The 24,074-nt window shown below is 31.8% G+C and overlaps 3 protein-coding genes across 3 annotated transcripts; 2 read left to right on the forward strand and 1 right to left on the reverse strand.

Moving 5' to 3' along the window:
* Nucleotides 1-1,639: 1,639 nt before the first annotated feature.
* On the forward strand, nucleotides 1,640-5,464 carry LOC109790704 (NAC domain-containing protein 62). The gene is made up of 6 exons (XM_020349903.3): nucleotides 1,640-2,111; nucleotides 2,542-2,819; nucleotides 3,483-3,788; nucleotides 3,883-4,173; nucleotides 4,345-4,707; nucleotides 4,782-5,464. Exons 1-6 carry the CDS (start codon nucleotides 1,910-1,912, stop codon nucleotides 5,058-5,060), a joined length of 1,719 nt encoding a protein of 572 aa, XP_020205492.1. The 5' UTR covers nucleotides 1,640-1,909; the 3' UTR covers nucleotides 5,061-5,464.
* Nucleotides 5,465-10,350: 4,886 nt separating this feature from the next.
* On the reverse strand, nucleotides 10,351-13,208 carry LOC109790705 (fructose-bisphosphate aldolase, cytoplasmic isozyme). Its single transcript, XM_020349904.3, has 3 exons — nucleotides 13,008-13,208; nucleotides 12,004-12,231; nucleotides 10,351-11,421 (listed from the first exon to the last, which is right to left on the reverse strand). Exons 1-3 carry the CDS (start codon nucleotides 13,033-13,035, stop codon nucleotides 10,601-10,603), a joined length of 1,077 nt encoding a protein of 358 aa, XP_020205493.1. The 5' UTR covers nucleotides 13,036-13,208; the 3' UTR covers nucleotides 10,351-10,600.
* Nucleotides 13,209-16,650: 3,442 nt separating this feature from the next.
* Nucleotides 16,651-17,046, forward strand: LOC145952196 (uncharacterized). The gene has a single exon (XM_083064420.1). It carries the CDS (start codon nucleotides 16,651-16,653, stop codon nucleotides 17,044-17,046), a length of 396 nt encoding a protein of 131 aa, XP_082920546.1.
* The last annotated feature ends 7,028 nt before the right edge of the window (nucleotides 17,047-24,074 follow it).

Genomic DNA, 24,074 nt, shown 5'->3' on the forward strand with positions numbered 1-24,074 from the left:
TGAACTTGTTGTATTAAAAATAAAGAAAAGAAACGGAAAGCGTAAATCGCTTTACCCTTTATGGAGCCATCCACCACAGACCATTAACTATTTCTTTAAAGGTAAAATTATAAAAAAGAATTAACATGTCCAAAATTAAAAAAAAAAAAATCCACAATATATTATGCAGCACTATAATAACTAGAAAGTAACACTAGGATGGTTCAAGATAATCTCTGGCCTAAAAGGAAGCCACGAACTCGTGCTCTGAAAAAAGGAGAAAAAAAATAATATTTGCACACTCTAACAAAGCTGCACCTTGAGAGAAAGAGAGAGGGGAAAAAAAGTAAGATTGGGATTATATAATAATTGATGAGATAAAGAAAAATAAATATAAAAATAGAGATGATTTATAGTGTATAAATTTATTTTTATATCATAATACTAAATTAGAATAATAACTTAAAATAAAAAACCTTTCTCTAATTGAATATTTTATTTGTATTTTTTTTCTTTTTACAAAAATGGTAGAAAGTGAAAGTACAACTAGTGTTTAATTGTTAGGAAAAAGTTTAGTCCAAGATTTTAATCACTTGTGTCAATCAGTAAGAGTCAATCTTATTCAGCAATTAACTTAAGACCATTAGTAGCAAAAATCCAAAAATGAAAATACAACTCTAATTTTACAAATAATAAATTATCTTTTTGATGTTAGTTTTTTTTTTCTATATATAATTTTTCTTTTCTTGTTCAATTCCTAATCAATTAACTAAAAATTCTAAATTTTTAACATATAAAACATTTTTTAAGACATTAAAGAAACTTTGATCATTTTCAAATTTTATGTTAACAAATGCAAAAATTTTCTATATAATAAACATAAAATTTAAAAGATGATTATACTCTTTACATACCATACCAAATTACAAGTAACTTTTATGATAAATTGCATTTTTCTCCACAAGGTAGGACCAACCCTACAACTTGTATTGGTGATTTTTGTCCTTTCCACATGTACATTCCATATACCCGTACAATTGATGTGTCAATTTTTATGGGAAAATAGGTATCATCTTCTAACTATATTTTCTTTATCTACGAGACTCAATCTTGGAATCTTGAAATCTTACTTAAGATTGATGTGTCAATCTTGTACTATTTGAATCAACCACTTCTTTATTTTAATTTGACATTTATATTTAAAAAAAAATGTAAATTGTGGATATTAAATATTTATCTGGTATAAATTAAAGCTGTAGAACCTAAAATGAGAATATTATTAAAAGAAAAAGTGATGGGAGGACAAGAATGAGTGTAAAGAGAGAGAAGAGATGAGGTCGGGTGAAAAAGTGGTAAAAGGAAAGAGAAAGAAGCAGTGATAATTTGTGATGTGGGCATTAGTGGACGTTGTCGTTTTGTGTATCCTTTGTTTCTTCATCCTCCTTAATCGTAAAACTTCCACTGTCCCTCGCACTCGTTTCACACTCGTAATCGTAAACGCGATTCCTTACTCGCCAAGTCTATTGCCTCGCCCGATGAACGCCACGTGTCGCGATCTCCTTGGTGACTCGTTTTCCACCCACCCCAACTTCCCATTTTACCCCTGCACCCACCACCTCACGCGGTTAAGAGCGCAATACGTTGTATTATTCAGTGCATATACGAGGATAGGAATTTATATTTTACAAACCATTGTGTTTGTGTTTGTGTTTGTGTTTGTGTTTGTGCTGAGAAAAAAAAAATGAGTCTCTCTTTTCACTTTCTCAGCAACTTCCTTTAACCGTGAGGTCACGACGGAAAACTCAAAAAGCACCTATACTCTCCTAAGAATCCCTTTGATTCCCACTTCCAATTCGCCTAAAGATTTTCCCTTTCTCTCCTTTTCTCTCTCTTTGCCTCTCTGGGTCTTGTCAAAGCTCGCTTAGCCGTCATGGGTGCCGTCGTCGAGTGCTACCCGTCGCCGCGTACGGCGGTGCTGTCCCTCAACACTTTGCCGTTAGGCTTCCGTTTCCGTCCCACCGACGAGGAGCTTATTGATTACTACCTCCGCTCCAAGATCAACGGGAATGGGGACGACGTTTGGGTTATACGTGAAGTTGATGTCTGCAAATGGGAGCCTTGGGATTTGCCTGGTATTGTTTCTTCCTCTCTTTGGGAAATTTTATTTGGGGTTTATCTGTAATTGGGAAAGTTGTTGTCTTTTACTTTACTAATTTTGCTCTTACTGTTGATTTAAAAATAAAAATAAAAATTATGATGTTTCTCTTGAACTAAACTCAATACACTTATTTTGATGTTCTCCAATGGAAATCAGCATATTATTTTGTTGGATAGCTGAGGTTATCATTTATCAAGATGAAATGCTGATTTTTGTTTGAGATCAAGTGTTTATGGTAGTATGATTAAGTTTTATCCTTGTTTTGGGAGGAAAGGTAGTTTTGAATAGCTGGAAATGGAATTAATGGTAAACATGGATGTGGAAGATGGCTATGCTGTTTGATTTGCTTATATTGTTCTTGATTGTTGGGTTTTGTGGGGGATGGGGTTGTTTGTTTATTGTAGATATGTCAGTGGTACGGAACAAGGATCCAGAGTGGTTCTTCTTCTGTCCGCAGGACCGGAAGTATCCGAATGGACACAGGTTGAACCGAGCTACGAATAATGGGTATTGGAAGGCTACGGGGAAGGATCGAAGGATTAAGTCTGGCTCCATGTTGATTGGGATGAAGAAGACTCTGGTTTTCTATACTGGTCGTGCTCCCAAGGGGAAGAGGACCAATTGGGTTATGCACGAGTACAGGCCTACCTTGAAGGAGCTTGATGGAACCAATCCTGGACAGGTATAGTCTTATCTCCAACTTTTGTTGTTTGGTATTTTTGCTTTTTGATCTTTGTAGTCATGGTGTTTTGACATTGAATCGTTGTAAACTTTAATAGCTGTATTCTTTTTCTCCCTCGCCCAAGTGTATAAGATCCTCAATGTTTGATTTGATGAATGATGATCTATGTTTCTTCTTCTATTTGGCTCGAGGTTGGATAGAGTGATCACTTTACATATCTGTGATAGTTGAATAAAGCAAAGTTGATTCGCTCAGCTATTAAAATTTTGTTTTAAGGTTTGTTACTTTGTTTCTTCTCTTTTTTTTTTTTTTTTTTTTTAAGTCCGAGGGTTGCTCTTTTACCACTTCTACTATTCAGTAAAATTCTCATGGTTTTAATATATGAAGCATGTTATTGTTTGCTGACTGAGTCAAACCATGTTGACTAATGTATTTAACAATGTCTTTGTGTTCTTATGTTGCATTTTTCTAGTTCAATGCACTATTAATCATTTCCATTACCTCTGGTCCAACTGTTGCAACCCTTATGCAATAGTGTACCTACGGGTCTATACTTATTATTTAACATAAAGCTACTGCATATTATGTCTATCTTAGAGTGTACATGTTGATGATGATGATATGGTGCTGACTTTTCAATTTGGTTGATTTGACTTATTGCAGAATCCATATGTCCTTTGTCGATTATTTAAGAAACAAGATGAGAGTATTGAATGTTCAAACGGTGATGATGTGGAACGGAATACTTCAACTCCTACAACTGCCAATTACTCTCCAGACGAAATACCATCCGATTCAGCTCTGGTTCCAGCATCTTCCTCACAGGTTACTGAAGATGATAAGCCTCCAGCAGTTATCACTGAGAACTCTGAGGAAGCGATATCCAACATTATATCTCCGGGTGATTGCCATAGTGATGGATGTGATGCTCCCCGTGCACTAAAACACATTGTAGAACCAGCTGCTGAGGTTAGATTGGCTCATTGAGTTTCAATTTTTTTTTTCCCTTTCGTTTTCACCCACCCCCTAATTTTATTCAAGACATTGAATTTGTTGGTTTCAGGAGGATCTGCCATTTGATGTGAACATATTTTTTAACACAACTGAGCCATTGGATGACAAATTATTCTCTCCTGTCCATGCGCACTTCCCACAAGAAATTTATTATCAAACTAACAATCAACCCGAACTTCAGTATGGTACAAATGAGACAAATTTTTCAAACATTTTTGAATCGATTAATTGGGATGCGTTCTCCTATGATACTAGCAGTCTAGATGTGAGCTCATCCTTGCTTAACATTAAGGACAATGGATCAGGCAGTGACTCAGATGTCGAAATGGCCAATATAACGGTGAGCAGTAGCGCTAACCCTTTATTCATTCATGTTTTTATGTTAATAGTCCTCTATCTAAAATGACACTAAATTGCAATCTGTATTTTATATTTATATCTATTTAATGAGTTTATTTAGCATGGTCTGAATGTTCCACGTGTATAATATCAGTGTTATTTTCTGCTGCAGCATCTGCAAGGGTTTGATTATCCTAAGGCGGCAGTTGAGCCAAACAGCAATGTAGGATTGTTTCAGAACAATAACCAGATGGCTTTCTCAAATGATGATAGTATGGGCCAAGTGCACAATGTGGTCAACAATTATGAGCAACCAAGAAACTTTGATACATTTGTTAATGGTGATACTGGAATCAGAATAAGGGCTCGTCAAGGACGAAATGAGCCAAACATGAACAAGGTGGCACAATTGCAAGGTATCGCACCTAGGAGAATACGATTGGGTGTCGTTAGGCGCCCGCCTGGTTCCCTGACGAAAGATGAGAATTGTGCTTGTGCCCCAGAAGACCAGAATTCAAAATCCATCATTTCTGGGGTAAGTTATAACTTGCATGTCAAATTCATAGATGTCACTGCATGTTGTGAGACTTATGTGTTCCACTTTTGCAGGAGAGGAAGGCTTCTGAAAACCTTGCAGCTGATGAGAGTTCCACCGTTACTAATGATGTGGATGAACCAGAGAAAGCATCAGCTGAGTCAGCTGACATAAGAAAGACAAATCAGCAACATTTTGCAACTGTAAAATCCATCTCGGGAGTGAAAAACAGCCGCTACACATCAAAGGTTTCCTTTAACCGTGCCATGTGGTCTTATGTTCTTGCAGTTTCCGCCATTGTACTGGTCTCAGTAATACTCCTTGTTCAGATATGGGGATATGTCAGATCTTAAACTACTTACAAGTAGTGGATGATTACTTTTGTGCGGAATTTGCCTCCGTTGCTTTTTTGGCCAGTTAAGGAGGCGTGTAGGAACGAATGACTTCTTAGAGACATGTTGATAAGAATGTATCATATATGTATGTGCATATATTATGTAGTAGTCCTTGCAGAAAACAGGATATGGTAACATAGCCCCGTCTAGTGTGATAGAGACGTGTTGCAGTTAGATTCAGAGTTTGATCAGTTCCATTTTTGTTTTTGGGGTGTAGGGTAGTTTTCCTTGGGGGGGTCATAACATGTTGTTACCATGGGACATTGATTTTCACTTTACCACTAGTGCTTCGTTCCCAATTCCCATGTGGTTTTGTTGTATCTCTTTTCGGCTATGTTAACCAAGGAGGACCATTTTCTGTAGCTTTTACTAAACTGCAGGCCATCTCAATCCTTAATATATATATATATATATATATATTATGAAAATAAAGTATTAAAGCACATAGTTTATAAAATGCTAGCAGTTAGATCACTTTTTTACTTAAACAACTTATAAATATATTATTAGAGTATAAATAAAAATAATAATAATTATTATTATACTATAAATCTAAAATGGTACTTAATTTTTTCTTACAAAAAGTCTCGGTAATGCATTCTCTAATATACTCTGTTTAACACATTATTATTGAAGATTATTTTTTATATAACTACAAAATTGAGACATTAAATACCATGTGACATTAACTAACTTTTATGATTTTTGATAAATTTGAACGAATGTTTACAATAGTGTGTTCGAGTGTTATAACTCTCGATTTATATATATAAGTTAAATTGTACTTCGATATGTAATTTTTGTATTTTATTTTCAAATAGTCATTTGATTTTTTTTATTGTAAAAATGCAAATTTTTTTGCATCCTTTCATTAAATTAATATCTATTAATTATTAAGTTTAAATATTTACCCTGTGACATTTAATAATATGATATTTAGAAATGAAAAATTATAAAGTATATAAATAAGATTTTTATTAATAAAATAATTATCAGTCATTAATAAAATAGATATAAATAAAAAAAATTTGTATGTTATTTTTTTTAATGTTTGTTCATATATGTTACATCGTTAAATATCATGTCACTTAAGTGATGATAGATTACTAAGTAACGTTAAAATTTAACTATGAACAAACATCTAACTAACAATAAGATCAAAATTTTGTATTCTAAATGTCTCAATTTTAAAGTAGAGAAACTAAAATTATGAATTAATAAAAGTGGAAAGATCATAAGTGTAATTTAACCTTATATATAAGCTAAATAATTTAAATTTTCATATATTAAGAAAGTTTGTTATATGCATTTAATTTTTAGAATTTCATATGTAATAATATACACTAATTTCTAAAATTTCTTTAATCATATTTATAGTAAATAGCGCTCCCATTTATCATCTTAATGAGATTTTTTATTTGAACTAAGTGCATTAAATAAGATTGGTATTTTTAAAATTTAAATTGTCAATTTCTTATTTAAAAATTTAGGTTAAATTGTATTTTTAGTCTATCTATTTTCATCAACCCACAATTTTGGCCCCTATTTTAAAATAATGATATTTAATCTCTCTAATTTTAAAAATATAAAATGTTTGTCCTCTCCTTAAATTACAATCTACTCATATTTTAATTTTAACGTTTATACGTACTTAAGTAACATTTAGTAATATAATATTTAAAAATCAGAAAAAAAACTAGAAAAACATGTAAACAAGATTTTTATTAGTAAATTAAATGTCAATCAATGGTAAAAAATATATACATTTTTTTTTTATATTTTTCATTTTATTTTTATCCCTATATGACATGTCATTAAATATCACATTAATTAAGTGATGATAAATCAACACACAACATCAAAAATTAACAATCAATGAACATTAAAATTACAATAAGACCAAATTTATGTATTTTTAAAAATGAGATTAAATGTATTTATTTAAAAATAAAGGGAACAAAATTACATATCCATAAAAAAAGAAGGACAAAAGTGTAATTTAACCTAAAAATTTTAAATTTGTCACATTTGTAAAAATTAATAATAAATTATTTTAAATTTCTAAACAATTATGATCAAATTGATATAAATAAACAGTAAAGAAATAAATAAAACTTAAATAAATGATAAGTAAAGTCTTAAATATAACTATAATTACATCTGCCACTTTTTTCTTGATACATACGCATCTTACACTTTAATTTACAACGATGTTGTTCAATATACAAACATTTAATTTTTCGCATTTTAACTTTTCCAATTCCTTATTGTATTGTGTTCGAAATACAAACACTTTCTTTTAGTGCTGTGAGTTGGTGGCAGTGATAATATTTTTGTTTCATTTAATTTCATAGCTTAAAGAAACTTATCATCCAAAGTTTGGTATCATTTCTTTTCCGCAAATATTGTCACCATTGTTCCTTCTACAAATTTGGTGCAAGTTCTAGTATGTGTCGACTTCACTTATCAAATCTGAAATCCTCATAAATGAACAAAGCTTATTAAACGGGACAAAAGAGAAATCACAACAAAACACTGAGCAAAAACTTGAAACAAAATGAACAATTCAGATGTACCCATCAATCAAAAATGAGTTTGGTATTATTTCTCAATACCCTATATGTACTCTTGTGGCTATCATATTTTAATATTCTTATAATAACAGACTACGTACCTTTTAAACCATTCATAACATATTATAAACGCAATAAGGACAATAGCAACTTGTCAAATATTTTATGAAAAATAATCAACCAAAGTCTTGATGTTAAAGCTTCTGCATAAGATCAAATACTTTGTAGTTGAACTTGACTTGTAATCGTGAGTTGTGAATAAAAAGTATCTACGTAGTGTTGAAATACAAACAAGTTTCACATCAATAAAATAAGAGAAAAAATAGCTTATAAAAGTACACACATATTCTAATATTATAGAGACTTTTTAGGTGATGACCAAAAACAAAATTATGAGGGCTTAGACCCAAAGCGGAAGCCAAAAAGTACAAAAATATCTCCTTAGACAAATACCATAAAATAACCCTATCAGTGCTATAGATCCAAAAAGCAAAATCGCTTATGTCCAAAGCGAAAACCATTTTATTTTAGAAAAGTGGAAAGAAAAATGGCCTTAAATTTATAAATTGAGTAAAAGGAGTTGTCACTCCTAATGTAAACTTACTACTTTGCAAGTGGATTCGATGGTTAAAACTTTGCTCAGTGTAATTAAAGATTATATCGACTTATCCTACTCAATGTGTGTTTGAATTGTAATTTAGAGTCACCAAACATTTTTCATGGAAAACAATAAATATGAGTTAAGATGTGTACTTTATTTTCTTCTTCTAATCACATTACTAAATTAAATTAATACAAAAAATAGATTCACTAAAAGGATAATTACATGGTGAATGGTGAGTACATGATGAATTGACGTTACCATACGTATTTACATTATTATACAGTTCTGATGATTTTTTTTTTTTTTGTATTTCCTTTTTTAGTTTTTCTTTCTTTCTTTTTTCTTCCAAATTTTGATGAGCCAATTATTTGACCTACCAATCCAAGTGTATTCAGCTAGTTGATTATTTCTTGGCTCATTATTAGAATGAGTTGGGTTAAGACAGTTACCTATATATTTGATATTTGGATTTAACTCATTTAAGGCATAAAATAAGCAAAATTTCAGGTAAAAAGTCATTTTTCTCGAATAAAAAAAATACAACTCTGATCGTAGCATGTGAATGACTCAAACATCAGTCCCGATTAGTTGCGTATTTTACCTTATGATATAAAATAAGTGAAATCATAACTACAAGCTAAAAAAAAAAGTCATTTTTCTTGAGGAAGGGTTGTTGGATACTCAAATATTTTCTAGCTCGGAGAATTTTCTTTCAAACAATTATTATAGATGAACTTCAACAGTTTCATTTTCATTTTGAATTAAGAAAAATAAAATAAAAATTAAAAAAAGATGAGCAGAATTGTAGGCTAAATAAATGTCATTTTTGTTGGAGAAAGATTGCCGGATATTCAAACCTTCTAGAGACTTTTTTTTCAAACGATTATTAAATAAGGCTTTTCTTAACCAATCAAAAATTTAAAACAAGTTAATAACAAAAAAAAAAACGGTCAACAAACAATAAAAACATAAACTAAGAGGACAAAATTTTCAATTGTGAAGCAATTATTTAGAAATTGATCCTAATTGTACGAGCCACTCCACACACCGGTTACCTTCTCTCAAATAAAGAAGGCTTAAGATACAAGAGAAGTAATGGCCGGTAAAAAAAAATGAAAGAAAAGTAATTTTTTTTTACATTAAAAAATACAACTTATACATACTAGAAGAAAAGACGCATTTCATACCTCTTTACTTAAAAAGATAAAAATAAAATAAAAGAAAAAGAAAAAAATTATATAATGGTTATAAAGAATATTCAAAGAGGAAGAGTGTTTTTTTCTTTTCTTTTTTTTGTTGGAAGATGATAACAAAAGAAGAAAAGAAAAAGAAAGCATTAGACACGTAAGAAAACAGTATCTGTAGCATCAGCCTGATTACAAGTCCGTGTACAAATGAAATGTCTCCTTTATTATGACTATAAATGATTATTTTCAAAATAAAATTCATTTTTTTCTAAATAAAGGTGTTAGGCCAGCCATGGCATCTTATGTTACACTTCTAAACTTACCAATCATATGCCATCAAAACAAAGAAATACATAAAAGAATAAAAGTGAACATAAATATGACCTATGTATCAGAATTAACAAAAAACTAAAAGGTTAACAAAATAAAAATCATCTTAATCAAAGAAAATAAAGAAAGATAAGCAAATTGTAATTTTAAAAAGGAGAGAAATAAATCATTTTTCTCACAGAAATAAAGGTTGCTTAAGACTCAAAACTGCTTGCAAAAATTATTTTCATTTTCCCAATTAGTTTTTTTTTTCATTTATGAAAATGATGTCTCTTGAATAAAGAATAAACAGAGGTACATTTATTGGCACTCAAAACATGGGACATATACCAGACAGTGAGACACTAACAAACCTTTACTTATCATAAGCAATTTGCCAAGCTGAAGTCAAACGCAACAAAACCAAGATTTAATGACTAAATATCGAAAAATAAAATTGAATGACATTGATATATCAACAAAGAAAAACAAGTTTATCTAAAGATATTCTAACAAATAATTTAGAGAAATAATGGATGGTAGGCATATATAAATATGAAAACAAAGGCAGATAATTGCAAAATAAAAACAAAGCCTCATTGAATGAGCCCGGTGTCTTTCAACAAAACAAAGTTACACCCTCCCTTTTGCACAGGTTTGACCAATACACTGGAACTAAAATGATATAAAGGTAGGAAAACAAAAAGCAAAATTTCAAACGATTATTCTGGGACGGTTCAAACCATAATACTCAATAACGTGGGGTTGTACCCATAAGATACCGATTCCTACCCGCACTAGTCTTTAAAACAACACCAACTTTGATCAGTACTTGTAGTCCTTAACATGGAGGCTCTCTGAGGCACCGTCACCAAGATCTTTGTTACCCTTGTAGGTTCCCAGAGTTGCCTCTGAGTTAGCCTTGGCTCTCACCAAAAGGGCATCCTGAGCCTTCTTCACATTCTCCTCTTTTCCGCCCCATGCCTTAAGGGTGCTCTGCTGAAGTGCCCTTCCAAAGGAGAAAGAGAGTGACCATGGCTTCTTCCCCTTGACCTGGTTTATGGCATTGAGGTTGAGGGATGCCTCCTCCTCACTCTGACCACCAGACAGGAAAACCACAGCTGGAACTGCAGCTGGCACTGTTCTCTGAAGGGCCCTAACAGTGTGCTCAGCAACCACCGCAGGGGAAACCTTTGGAGAATCAGATCCAGGGGTCACCATGTTTGGCTTCAATAGGGTACCCTCAAGAAGGACATGGTGATCATTCAAAGCCTTGTAGCATGCTGCAAGGACACGCTCGGTGACATCTGCACACTTGTTAATGTCATGAGCTCCATCAACAAGGATCTCAGGCTCCACAATGGGAACCAGCCCATTCTCCTGGCAGATTACAGCATATCTGGCCAAGCCGTAGGCGTTCTCATTGATGGCCAGCTGAGATGGCTCGTTGGGGCCAATCTTCAGCACGGCACGCCATTTGGCGAAACGGGCACCAGCCTCATAGTACTTGGCGCAACGCTGACCAAGGCCGTCTAGACCTTGAGTGGTGGTTTCACCATTAGTTCCAGCAAGCTCAACTGTGCCCTTGTCAACCTTGATACCAGGAAGCACACCAGCCTCCTTCAAGACATTCACAAAGGGCTTGCCTACATAATGTCCATTCACAGCAATGTCAGTTTAAAAGCAATGCCACTATCATCCATCTTAATTTCAACAAAAACAACCCACCAGAAAAATTAAAGCAAATTGGTAACCCCAAAAGGAAAAGTGAAGAAAAAAAAATGTTGGCATCAAGGTTTTAAAAGGGACAAAACATAGACACAATTTCCTAGGTAATTTTAGTGTTAAGGATTTAGGATTTAGAATTTAGGGTTTCACTTTGATAATCCTCTTAATAAAGGTGTACATGAATTACACGATAATACTTCAACTCTAATTGAAGAAGAACACCAAAAACACCTATAGAATTTTTGTCCTTTAAAAAACAGCTTGCAACCAAAACTACAGCCCAATTGCAGTAGCATCTACTGCATTGGGTAGCAATTTTCTACAATATAAATGATAACTGTAAAATAGCAACCAATGTGCACGGTCACTACAAAATTGCAATGATCAACATAAAAAATTGATACAAGACATAATTAGAATGCATGTTAAAAGCCAATGATGCAATGCTCGCCAATTCATGAATCAAACAAATTAAGGTGTAACAAAGTTGTTGAGAGTACCTGCAGCTGTGCTCTGGTAGAGGGTTTCCTCAAAGAGGATGACTCCACTGAGATATTGAAGAGCACCAGGAGCGGTGAAAAGGAGCTCCCTAAGAGCACGCCTGTTGGATTCAACGTTCTCAACATTGATGCTGGCCAAACGCTTGCCAATTGTTCCCGTTGACTCATCAGCAGCAAGAATACCCTTTCCGGGGGTTCCAATGTAAGCAGCGTTGGCAATAAGCTCATCTGCAAGCCGAACCATTAATTAACAACACCAAACAAGTATTAACCATACCACAACTCCAAAATTCCCCAAAATTAAACATTTCAATACATAATAGCCAAACCCAAATCAGTTACAAATTAAGAAAAAATCGTTGAACCTTATCAGTTGAACAAGGATGTCTTGTGGGGTTAAAAATAGTTAAACAGAAAAGAAAAAAAAAAACATCAATCCTGATGCAAAATATAAAAAAGACTCAAATATGTTGGGTAAAATTATTTTTGGTTCTTCAAATTTTAAATCGATCTTTTTACTACAATTGAGATAGTACCAGATTGATCCAATTGTACATGATCAATCGAGTTTAATGCTATGTTTCAATAAAAATGAAACTAACAGGTGAATTTTGTGCTAACAGATTTAATAAAAGATGAACTTTGTTCGACAAATTCCCTAAAACAAACAGACAAAAATAAGATTTTTTAAAATTACAAGACTCCAATTTTAAATTTGACAGACAAAAACAAATTCATCTAGTGAGGGAGTAAAAAGATACTCAAACCTTCAAACAATATTAGAACAAAAACCCTAGTAAAAAAGATCACATGGATTAACAATCATCACAAACTAATTTTTCACAAAATAAAAAAAAAATCCACAGAAAGCCAGATCTGAATCTCTGAGATCTAAATCGACACAAAAAAAAAAAGGATCAGAAAATAAAAAGCTACAAAAATTAAGATCTATAATAAAAAGACAGAATTGGTAAGAGAATAGATGGAAGGAAGCAAAGGGATACCATGGTACTTGCTCTTGAAGTTAGACATGGTGGAAGGTGAAGAGGAGGGTGGCGTTGTTGAATGGAAGAAAGGTGGGTAGGTTTAAGGTTGGGTGAAAGTGAACAAGAAAAAAAGAGAGTAAAGTGGGGTTTATATAGTGACAGCGATAATGACGATGCGTTGCGGAGACGACAAAGGGAAGAGAGTAGGGTCTTAACTCTTAACTACTCGACCTCGTTGGTTGGTTGTGTTCTGTGGACTGCCGTTGGAATTTTGGCTAACCCAAATTCAATGGCGGTTTTGGTTTTCCGAAACAGCGTCTGTGGATTCAACGGCCCGCCTTTATTGGGCCCAACGCCATCCAAGAAAGCCCACCGTCCACTTGTCATCAGTAATAATGTGAAAAGTTATAAGTCATGCAATGTCTGCCTCCTTTCCTTTCAATAATCTTTCCTTCTAATCAGATATTCTCACCCACTGAAATCCACCTTTTCCACTACTTTCCTCAAAAACTGAAATGTATTAAATAATATAACTTTAAATACCATTTTCATCAATATAATTTACTTTTTATTTTTGTAAAGGTTTTTTAACTATTATTATTATTATTATAAGATCTAAACATTTTACTTTTAATTATGTAGTTAATCACAATTATAAAGTTCAAAAGGAAAAATTTAAGTGTAATTGGTTTTATTTTTTAATTGGAATTACAAATTTATCTTCATAATATATTTAAATTTATATTAATGAGATTTGTATTAAATATAAATAGATACTATTACAAAAAAAAACTCTCCAATCCTAATTAAAAATAATGTCAACCATAATTAACAAATTGTACACTAATTTCTCGATAACATAGTGATACATGTATTTGAGATGATGTTTCAAGTCTCTCAAACCAATATTAAAACAAAAACTGTAAAAATTTGTGCTTTTGAAAAGTGGAATTTTTTGTTTGCATCAAGGCTTTTTCCAACATACAGAATATCATTACTCCTTTCGGTTTTTTTTTTACGTTTAAAATTTATATATAAAAATTAAAAAATAATTAATATATTAATTTTTTAAAGTACTTATTACTTACTTTCCTGTTATACTCTTTAAATAATTAGAAAAGAAATAGATACATTGAAAACATATTGTTTAATAAACATACATTAATTATCAAGGATAAAAATGAAAAAAAAATTAATAAATTATTAATTTTGAAAAAAATGACAATGATAAAAAATGTAGAAATAATAAACAATAACCTATGAGTAGTTTTAAAATATAAAAAAAATAAAATTACTCTAAAATTTACTTTTCAAAATTTTTGTAGCTAACAACTTCTACATAAATAATATATTTTTAGTTTCTCAAATTTGAGATAAAATTATTTTTAATTTCTCAAATTTAAAATTGGTCTGTTTGATCTCTATAATTCTAAAAAAATTCTTTTACTTAAATTTTATTAGAGAATCTGTAAAATATTGCTGCATAAAATTTACTTTCTAGTACTCTTGTTAATAAAAATATCATATTAAATTTAATTGATACTATATAACTGGTTCAATATGTCACTTTTAGATATATTATTGATAAATTAGTGAGACAAAAACAAAATTTATAAAAATTTACATGATTAAAAATAATAATTTTAAATTTGAGAAACTAAAAATAAATTTATCTTAAATTTGATAGAGAAAAAACATATTTAAAACTTTTCTATATTATCTATACGAAATAATCCCTCTTCATAATAATATTTTTGATATTTTTCTCCAAAAAAAATAATTATATCAAATTAAAAATGTAATGGCTTAATAAAATATTAATTATATTAATTATTAATTATGAATAGTTTTAAGATGAATATAATAATAAAATTACTCTAAATTTTTTTTTCATGAAATTTCCATCAAGAATACTTCACATATAGAAGATTATAATGGAAATTTACGTAATTTTTTTTATGTAATATAAATAAGAAAAAAAATAATGCTTAATTCCTCACTTATAATAAAACAAGGGACTTTATCATAAATTTTTCATGTAATAACTTTTCATTTTCTATATTATTTGCATGCAATAATTCATCTTCATTATATTATTTCCTATGAAATTTCTCACAAAACAAAAACATTATTTATAGCAAATTAATTCAAATTATAATGACAATGATAAATCATTACTTATATTATTCACTAATTATACTAATTATTAATAATGAGCAGATTTAAAATGAATACAAATAATAAAACGAATAATTTTGCCATAAATTTTTCATGCAATCATTTTTTAATTTCTATATTGTTTGCATGCAATAATTTTTTTTTCATAAATATTATTTTCTTACAAGATTTCTCACAGAATAAAACATTAATTATAGCAAATTGAAACCGTAATAATATCTAAAATATTAATTTTATTAATTATTAATTATTAATTATTTTAAAATTAATATAAACAATAAAATTAATCTAAAATTTCTTTCTTAAAATTCTGGTATAATAAAGCGAACAATTTCTCCATAAATTCTCTAACCAATAAATTTTCATTTTTTATATTATTAACTTGTAATGATTTTTCTTCATAATATTTATTTTCAAAATTTTCCAAAAATAATAATTATAACAAATTGAAATTGTAATGACATAATAAAATATTAATTATCTGAATTATTAATTATAAATAGTTTTAAAATAAATAAAAATAATAAAATTATGTCAAAAGTTTTCATAGAATATTTCACGTATAGAAAAAATGTAATGAAAATTCACGTAATTTTTTTATGTAATAAGTACCCCCCCACATCGGCACCAGGGCCCACCCTGCTGACGATGAGCTCGGACCACGCCAACTCGGAAGGTTGGCCCATCTCTCCAACAGATAAGATAAGTTGATAAGAAGGAGATCTTATCATATCCTAACTAACTCAATTATCAACAGAAGAAAAATTCTAATTATATCAAGATAAGTGCACTATATATATGAGACCCATACATTCACAAAGACTAACTTAAGCATTGGAGTCTCTTTTGCAGGTACCACTCCCATCTCGAAGCAGCAGACGTACCAAGTAGAAGAGGCTCACCGATCTTACACAGAGATCGTCTCACCCACCGATCTCAGGTAAGAACAGTTTGGCGCCCACCTTGGGGCCGAAGAAAAAATTCCCTTCAGCCGCAACAATGGTTTCCACCCACAGCAACAACAAGCCGCTCACCAACACTCAGCACGACGGGCCCAACATGGACGGAGCCACCGTCACTAAGACCCTAGCCGAGCAGATCAAGATCATGCGACAGCAAAATGTTGCCGCCATAGCCGCCATGCGCGCAACACGAAGCTGACATCGCAGCTTTGCGAGCCGAGAACGAGCGCATCCGAGCGCAGATTCCACGATGGTCACCATCAGATGATCCCCCCGAGGACGAGCACCAATCGCTCTCCCCACCTCAGACGAATCGGTCACATGTCCCAACACCGCGCAGAACCGCAAACGTTAGACAAGGGCCTTTCTAGACCTCGGGTCCAAGGATCGGCACGAGACGCCACCCTTTCGCCGATGGCATCATGGAGACACCCCTCCCACTTGGATGGAAACCACTGAATATTGACCGGTATGAAGGCACCTCGGACCCGGATAAGCATCTGGATGCGTACATCACCTAGATGAACCTATACACCGATGACGATGCCATCATGTGTCGTGTGTTCCCTACCTCCCTGAAGGGCCCCGCTCTGAACTGGTACACCCAGCTACCTCCAAGATCGATAAACACCTTGGACGAGCTCTCGCGCCAATTCATAACTCAGTATGCCACCAGCCGCCCACATCATATCACCTCGGTCGCCTTGGTCAACCTCCAACAAGGTGACACCGAGTCTCTTCGAAAATTCATGGAACGCTTTGCCAACGTGTTTGTGAAGATTCGGAACCTCAACCCCGAGGTCACACTACACTCCATGCTCATGGCGCTCAAACCAGGCCTTTTCGTTGATAGTCTCTGCAGGAGACCACCCAATGACATGGACGACCTATGGGCACAAGCCGCTGGGTACATATAGATGGAGGGGCATGCCGAGTTTCGCAACAAAATGCGTGCAAAACCAGGCAATGGCAAAAACACCAACCAGAAGGAGAAGCTCAGGGTCTCCAACGAGACCAACTTCAAGCAATCACGCCAAGGTAAGGGACCAAGTTACGATTTCTACACTCTCCTAAACACACTTTGCATCCACATCCTTGACGAGGTAGCTAACACCGACCTCATCTCCCTGCCACCTCTGGCACACACCCTGGCGAACGTCGACAAGTCCAAACACTACCGGTACCACCGCAACTTCGGCCACACTACTGAAGAGTGTTGGACATTGCGCGACAAAATCGAAGAACTCGTACAGGCCGATCATCTAGGACAATATGTCCAACGATCCCAGGCCAACAGAGGAGGGCACGCCGGACGGGGATGCGGAAGAGGGCGAGGATACCACTCTCGCCACGATCAAGCTACCGGGTCCAAACCCAACATCGGGCACGTCGACTAGCCAGAGCCCAGCTCGGAACCCAACTAGGCCCCCCTACGAGGTGTAATCAACATCGGAGAATTTGCTAGGGGAGGCACCAACAACTCGGCCTGCAAGCAACATCTTCGCAGTGTCAACCATGTCTATAATATAAAAAAAACAAATTATGCTGAATTTCTTACTTACAATGAAAACCACAGCTTTGTCATAAATTTTTCATGCAATAAATTTTTTTTTATATATTATTTACATGCAATAATTTCCCTTCATAATATCATTATTTCTTTTGCAAAATAGCACTAAAATGCATTAGTTAAAGTGTTGTTATAATGTATTATTTGTGTGGGAATTATAGCATTATCTTTTTTAATTTATTTTACCATGTGGCCATCATGAATAGGAACAGCATATATTAGAGAATTGCAACATGTGAATTTCAGGAAAGAACCAAATTTGACTCAAACATTATAATGAAGTATATATATGGGAAAACGGTACATTTTTGGGCTTAAACAATATCATTATTTTTATATGGAAAAAAATTATATACGATACATTCGATCACAATTCATCATTTATGATAAGTTTGTTTAGTTTATTATTTTAAAAGTCATACTAATAATAATTTTTACTAGTCTATAGTTTAAAAACTTTTAAATTTAATATGAATGATCATTAAACACTTATTTTTTTAATGAAAAATTTAAGATGAAATGGTGAGCCAACCCAAATAAGAAAATGGTATGCATCAAAAAAGCCTTGTTGAAAAAACTTACATTTACGACATTTAAACACACGAGTAATGGCCAGAAGGCCCAGAACCAGAGGACGCAGTCATATATCTTATATCCAATGGCAAGTTTTTGGGCTCTATTAAACTGGAACAGTCTTACATCACATATCCTTCCACACCTTTTGAAAATTGAATGCCCTCTTTTGGCACCAAGGAATCATGCATAAAGCAAGTGAACATAGACTAATGAGGATTTTTTTTTTAATTTTATTTTATGATAATGCTATTCCTACAATACAACAATGTCTTTAAACATATTTTTAAGGGTACACTACAGTATCACGTAGTCGAAAGTGATGAATTAATTTTTATAGACATTCAAATTTATTTAAGGAATTAATTTCTCTTAATATATTTTTTTTTTACATACATGTGAACTAGACATTAAATCTTTGACCAAATATTAAAATGAAAAAATTATATACTAATCATATCATACATTGTTAATATCTTAAAATATATCTTACAACAAAAAAAATCGGAGATACATGGGAAGAAAAAAGAGAGAGAGAGAAGTGTAGGATATTATAAGGAAATAAGTTAAGTCTTTCACTTTCTCTTCATTATGCAATAAAGACATTTAAAATTAGTTATTTTGAACTTTTAAAACTAGTTGTATTCCTAATTTTGTAACAGTCAATTTAGTAGTTATGAATTTTTAAAATTGAGTGAGAATCGATTTTAAAAGTCTATTTTTTAAATCAGTTGTTTCATACAAAATGGATTATGAAAACATACAAGATCGGTTAATGTGTAATCGATTTTGTTTGTAGTACATACAAAATTAATTATGCAATAATTAATTTTATAAGTATAATTTTTTATATGACATGTCTATTTTGGGACAATTTGATGGAATCATGCCAAGGCCAAGAAGACCAAGAGGTGATACATTAAAGGACTCAAGAGGAATGAGTTAAATTTGAGGACCTTTCTTATCATTTGTACATGGTAGTTCTTGTATAAGTTCATTTTTTCCTTTGTATTTGTAAGGCACTTTATTTCTTTCTTTATAGGATATTCTATTGACTATTTAGGGTAGGTTCTTTGGAGACTTTTACTCCATTTGACCTTGTATTATAGGTCATTCATTTTTACATTTTCAGTAGTAGAAGTGGGGTGACAATTAACAAGGTGTATAGGTACAACTAGTAAATGGGCAAGGGTTGGGCCTAGGCTAAATTTTACATATTAGGCTTGTTTTGCTTCATATTTTCCAAGGAATTGATTTAGTTAGACCTCATCATCATTTGGTGAACCTAACTAAACCAATTCCAAATTATTTGGATTGGATCAAATATGGAGTTTGGAGCCTTGGCCGCCAACCCCTCTCTTGGCCCGATTTACTAGCTTCCTTTGCGCCTTTGGGAAGCTTGTGCTACAAGCTTCTAACTTAGCTTGCTTCCCAAGTTACTAAGTTAGAAGCTTGCTCCACAAGCCTCCCAAACTATGGTGGACGGTCAAGTTAAGTCAACCATGGTTCCCTTGAACCATGGTTAGCTTAGCTTGCTCCACAAGCTTCCTTACTCTATATAAGTCTTTCCTTAACCTTTGTACTCACTTTTGAACCTTTTATGAGAAATATAATTTAGAAAATTCTCTCTCTTTTCAAGAGTCTAATCCGTGGAGAAAACCTTTCTTCTTAAGAACCTTCACAAAGGATTTCCTCCTTTGTGCCTTGGCACCTCTCTTCTCCTTCTTCTTCTTCTTCTTCTTCTTCTTCTTCTTCTTCAAGAAGAAACCGAACCACTTGGAGTTGCTTCAATCAAGCTTTTGGAGCTTGAAGTGCTTTCGTGAATTCTCCTTTGAGAACCTCAAGAGAAAGAGTGAAAGTAAAGATGGAGCTTGAAGGAGATTATCAACCACTTCTTCAAGTGTTTTCCATCACAATCTCAAAATAAAACTACAAATTACATACACTAAACAATTAATTTTCAATTTAAGTCAATTAATGAATTCTTAATGAACCAAATTATGTGAATATCCTATATAAGCCCTCAATGGACCAAATTAGCTAAAATCAAAGCATTAAAATTAAATAATAAGGATCCCACACATATATTATCAAAAGAAAATCATAAGTACGTACATGCTAAAGTTACATGTTAACATAATCAAGTAACTAAACATCCAAAAATAATTTTATACTACCTAAACTATAAAACATTTTACAATCAAATAGATTAGTATACAAAATGAAAATAGTGACATTAAATTGCACCACATGATAGTCACCCAAAAAATAATACAAAATGTAATAAACTGAAATTCTATCAAATTAATTTGTACGTATTAAACAAACATAAAAATAATTATTCATCTCAAATTGTCCAAACAGATAATTCAAGATTCAATAGAAATGATTAAATTAGTTTAATCATTTATATTGAATCTCAAATGGAAAGTTAAGATTCACTCAATACATGCATAAATTTAATTTTAAATATACTTAAAAATAAATAAATAACGCAACACATACAATTAAATCACATATATAAAACTCACCAATTTAAGGATAAATTTTAATATAAAGTACCTAATTTTTCTAGATAAGATACTTACCTAATTAATTTAAGAGTTAATCACCTATATACTGTCAGTGTAAAATTTTTTTACACTAGCAACCAATTAGATCTTTTAATTGTATCATGTCACTGTTAAAAATAAATGTATTTATAGTGACATGGCACAATTAAAAGATCTAATTGGTTGCCAGTGTAAAAAAATTTCATTGACAATGTATAGGTGATTAACTCTTAATTTAATATAAATTTATACTTATACTATTATGCACGTATTTAACTAACTTAGTAATAAAGACTAAGTTATGATAACTAAGTCAACTATATGTAGGTAACTTAGTAAGACTGGGTTATGCTAATTTTATAATTTTTATTCTAAATAAAAATTTATTAAAATTATTATTTGTTAATTATAACTTCTAATTAATTTTAAAGCTTGTCATACTCAAGTTAACCAAGTAATTTTTAATTAACTTAACTTAAATTACTAACTTAATATTTTTCTTATATAACTTATACTATACTAGTATAGATTAATTAGTTTTAAGTTTGGTTTTTGTCTGCATTAAAGTAATGTTTAATCAACAGAAACTATACTTTACAAATATAAATTAATTTTTGTTTGTCAACTTTATAACATTATATTAATTATAGAGTTAATCACCTATACACTGCCAGTGTAAAGTTTTTTTACACTGACAACCAATCATATCTCTTAATAGTGTCATATCAGTTGCTTATTTAATGAAATAAAAATAAAATAAAATAATTTAAAAGATATGATTGGTTACCAGTGTAAAAAAATTTACACTGACAATGTATGAATGATTAACTCTTAATTATATTCATGGAAAAAAAATAGAATAACAAAATTATCTATGTTGATAGGCATAGTGCTAATTAATATTGTTAACTTGATATTTTAAGCTAACTAACACTATATACCCATATAACAATTAACCTTAACTAGATATATAGATCGATCTATTCACTTAGCTTTTTTAACCAACTGCACAGAATGCATACATATACAAACCAGTTATTAACCAAAACGTGATAGTAAAAATCAGCTATTAAGCAGACATTAACCAACTCTATGTAATAATTGTCTTTGCATCACAATAGGAATATTCAGAAACAGTTGATATTGGTTATTTGGTTAAAGAACATGCAAAATAATGGGAGAGCGCGCGTTTTGGATCTATAATAAGACATAGAAGATGAAATTTGTATATCACTCACGTGCAAAATGTAACTGTCTCTTTCTAAAATTAGTTTTAAATAACCAATTTTAAATGTCAGATTTTGTATGTTCTTTTTGCATGGGTGGTTTTCTGAAGTTGTTTAGCTATACCTGTGTGAAAGTGACTTGAATAAAAAGTTAAGGATGCGAAAATCTTGTGAAACTGTCATTTGGATACAATGCTGACAATCTTTGATCAGAGGTAGTGGCAAGACCTATCAAATTACTTCTGTGAAAGGTGGGATGCATTAAAAATAATCTCATCCTACGTCAAATATGAGGCCACTCACTAGTATCAAGAAAACCAAGGAATGTATCATTTCATTTCAGCAACACATGTTAATTTAATTAACAAAAGTATCTACTTATTTGGGTGGTTCTGGAACATGTATAGTTTTTTCACCTTCTCCCTGATATATAAAAATCAAGTTGCATTTTTCCCAATATTCATAGCTACTAGATAGAGTATATTGGTTTGCTGTTATGATAAAATACACGAAGGAACCTGAGAAATAATCTGAAGTCAGCCATGAGTGGGGTACACTGTACAGTGTACTGTTATTCTCCATGCTTGCAACCTGATGCAATTTTCAGTTATTAATTATTAGCTTATTCTATTTTTCACCCTTTATCAATAATATATTTTCTTCTTCTGAATCCTTAATTTGGCATTAAAGTGAAGTGATTGGACATACCTACTTAAAGAGGTGAAATTTTTCTAATGAGTCTCTGCGTACCCAAAGTAAAGTCTAAAGTCAAATTAGATACTACTAAAAATCGACTACCACTAAGTAGTGTTTGACCTGAGAATCTTTTGCATATCATTGACTTCTTATCCAGTAGTCTTGGGACTGCATCTCCTATTTAGCAATTTTACTCCAAAAAAAAAAAAAAACTGAAGCAATTGGCTTTGGTACCGTGGGATTACATTTCTTTGGTTTTCTACCAACTACTATTTTTTTCAGCTATGAAGAAGAATGAGTGTCTAATAAATTTCTTTGAATTGTGATTCACAAATACCTGCTTAATCTTTGCTTGCTTATTTAGCTACTTCAGTGTTCATGTTTTACTGTCTAGATTATAATGGCTCGTTTGGGCTGTTGCCTTTTATTGGCATGATTGTTTAAAACAAACAGTTGACTGAGTGGTTTTGTTCTATATATTTGGTAATTTGGTTTAGCATATGTACGTAGGAATTAACTAGACGTAGACTCGCATCGTCTTGAAAGTTTTTAAGAAAAACAATTCAATGATATTCATTTAGATTTAAAGATATTAGTAATTATTAATTCATACGGTTTAACCAGCAATCAGCAATCTGATTGAGTCAATCACTGGTCCGAATTTTAAAAATATGTAATTTATTTTTGTGAATAAGATATATTTAATTTTTGTATTACACTTTAGCTCTATACAGTCTAAGAATAAAAATTTATCACACTCCTCTACAAAATATATCTGTTCTTGTTTGAAAATTATTTTTTTAAAAATAAAATCCCAAAATTTGTTGATAAACAGGAAGGGGAAGGACAGAAACAATTTGAGTTCTGTTCAATGAAAATTATCAAAAAGAACAGATGTCTAACAGTCTAAAGTCATGAAATGTCATTCACTGGATCCAGGAAAAACTAGATTGAGTGAAGTTGAAAGAGAAAAAAGAGAAGACAACAAAGGAGGTGTTGACTGTTGATAATAATAGTTTAGACTAGTTAACATTAATCTATAAGAAATTGTTGAAATTTTCGTAGCTGGCTAATAGAATTATAATAAGCTGACACTAATGGCATCAATTTAAATTAATCATTGTCAATAATGCTTGAAAGAGTACATATTCAAACACTGCGAACTTAGATTTTTTTTTTCTCGATTTACATGCAACACATTGTTCTGGAATTGAAATAATGTAATTAAAATATGACAATTTTACTGAATCGAGTAAAATTGTACATGTTCATCAACAGGGCAAAATCATTAAAAGAAATAATTTTGTGATGCTCCTTTTCCCACAAAT

Source organism: Cajanus cajan, chromosome 9, assembly GCF_000230855.2.
Source record: "Cajanus cajan strain Asha chromosome 9, NIPB_CcT2T_4, whole genome shotgun sequence".
In the NCBI taxonomy this organism is placed as follows: Eukaryota; Viridiplantae; Streptophyta; class Magnoliopsida; order Fabales; family Fabaceae; genus Cajanus; species Cajanus cajan.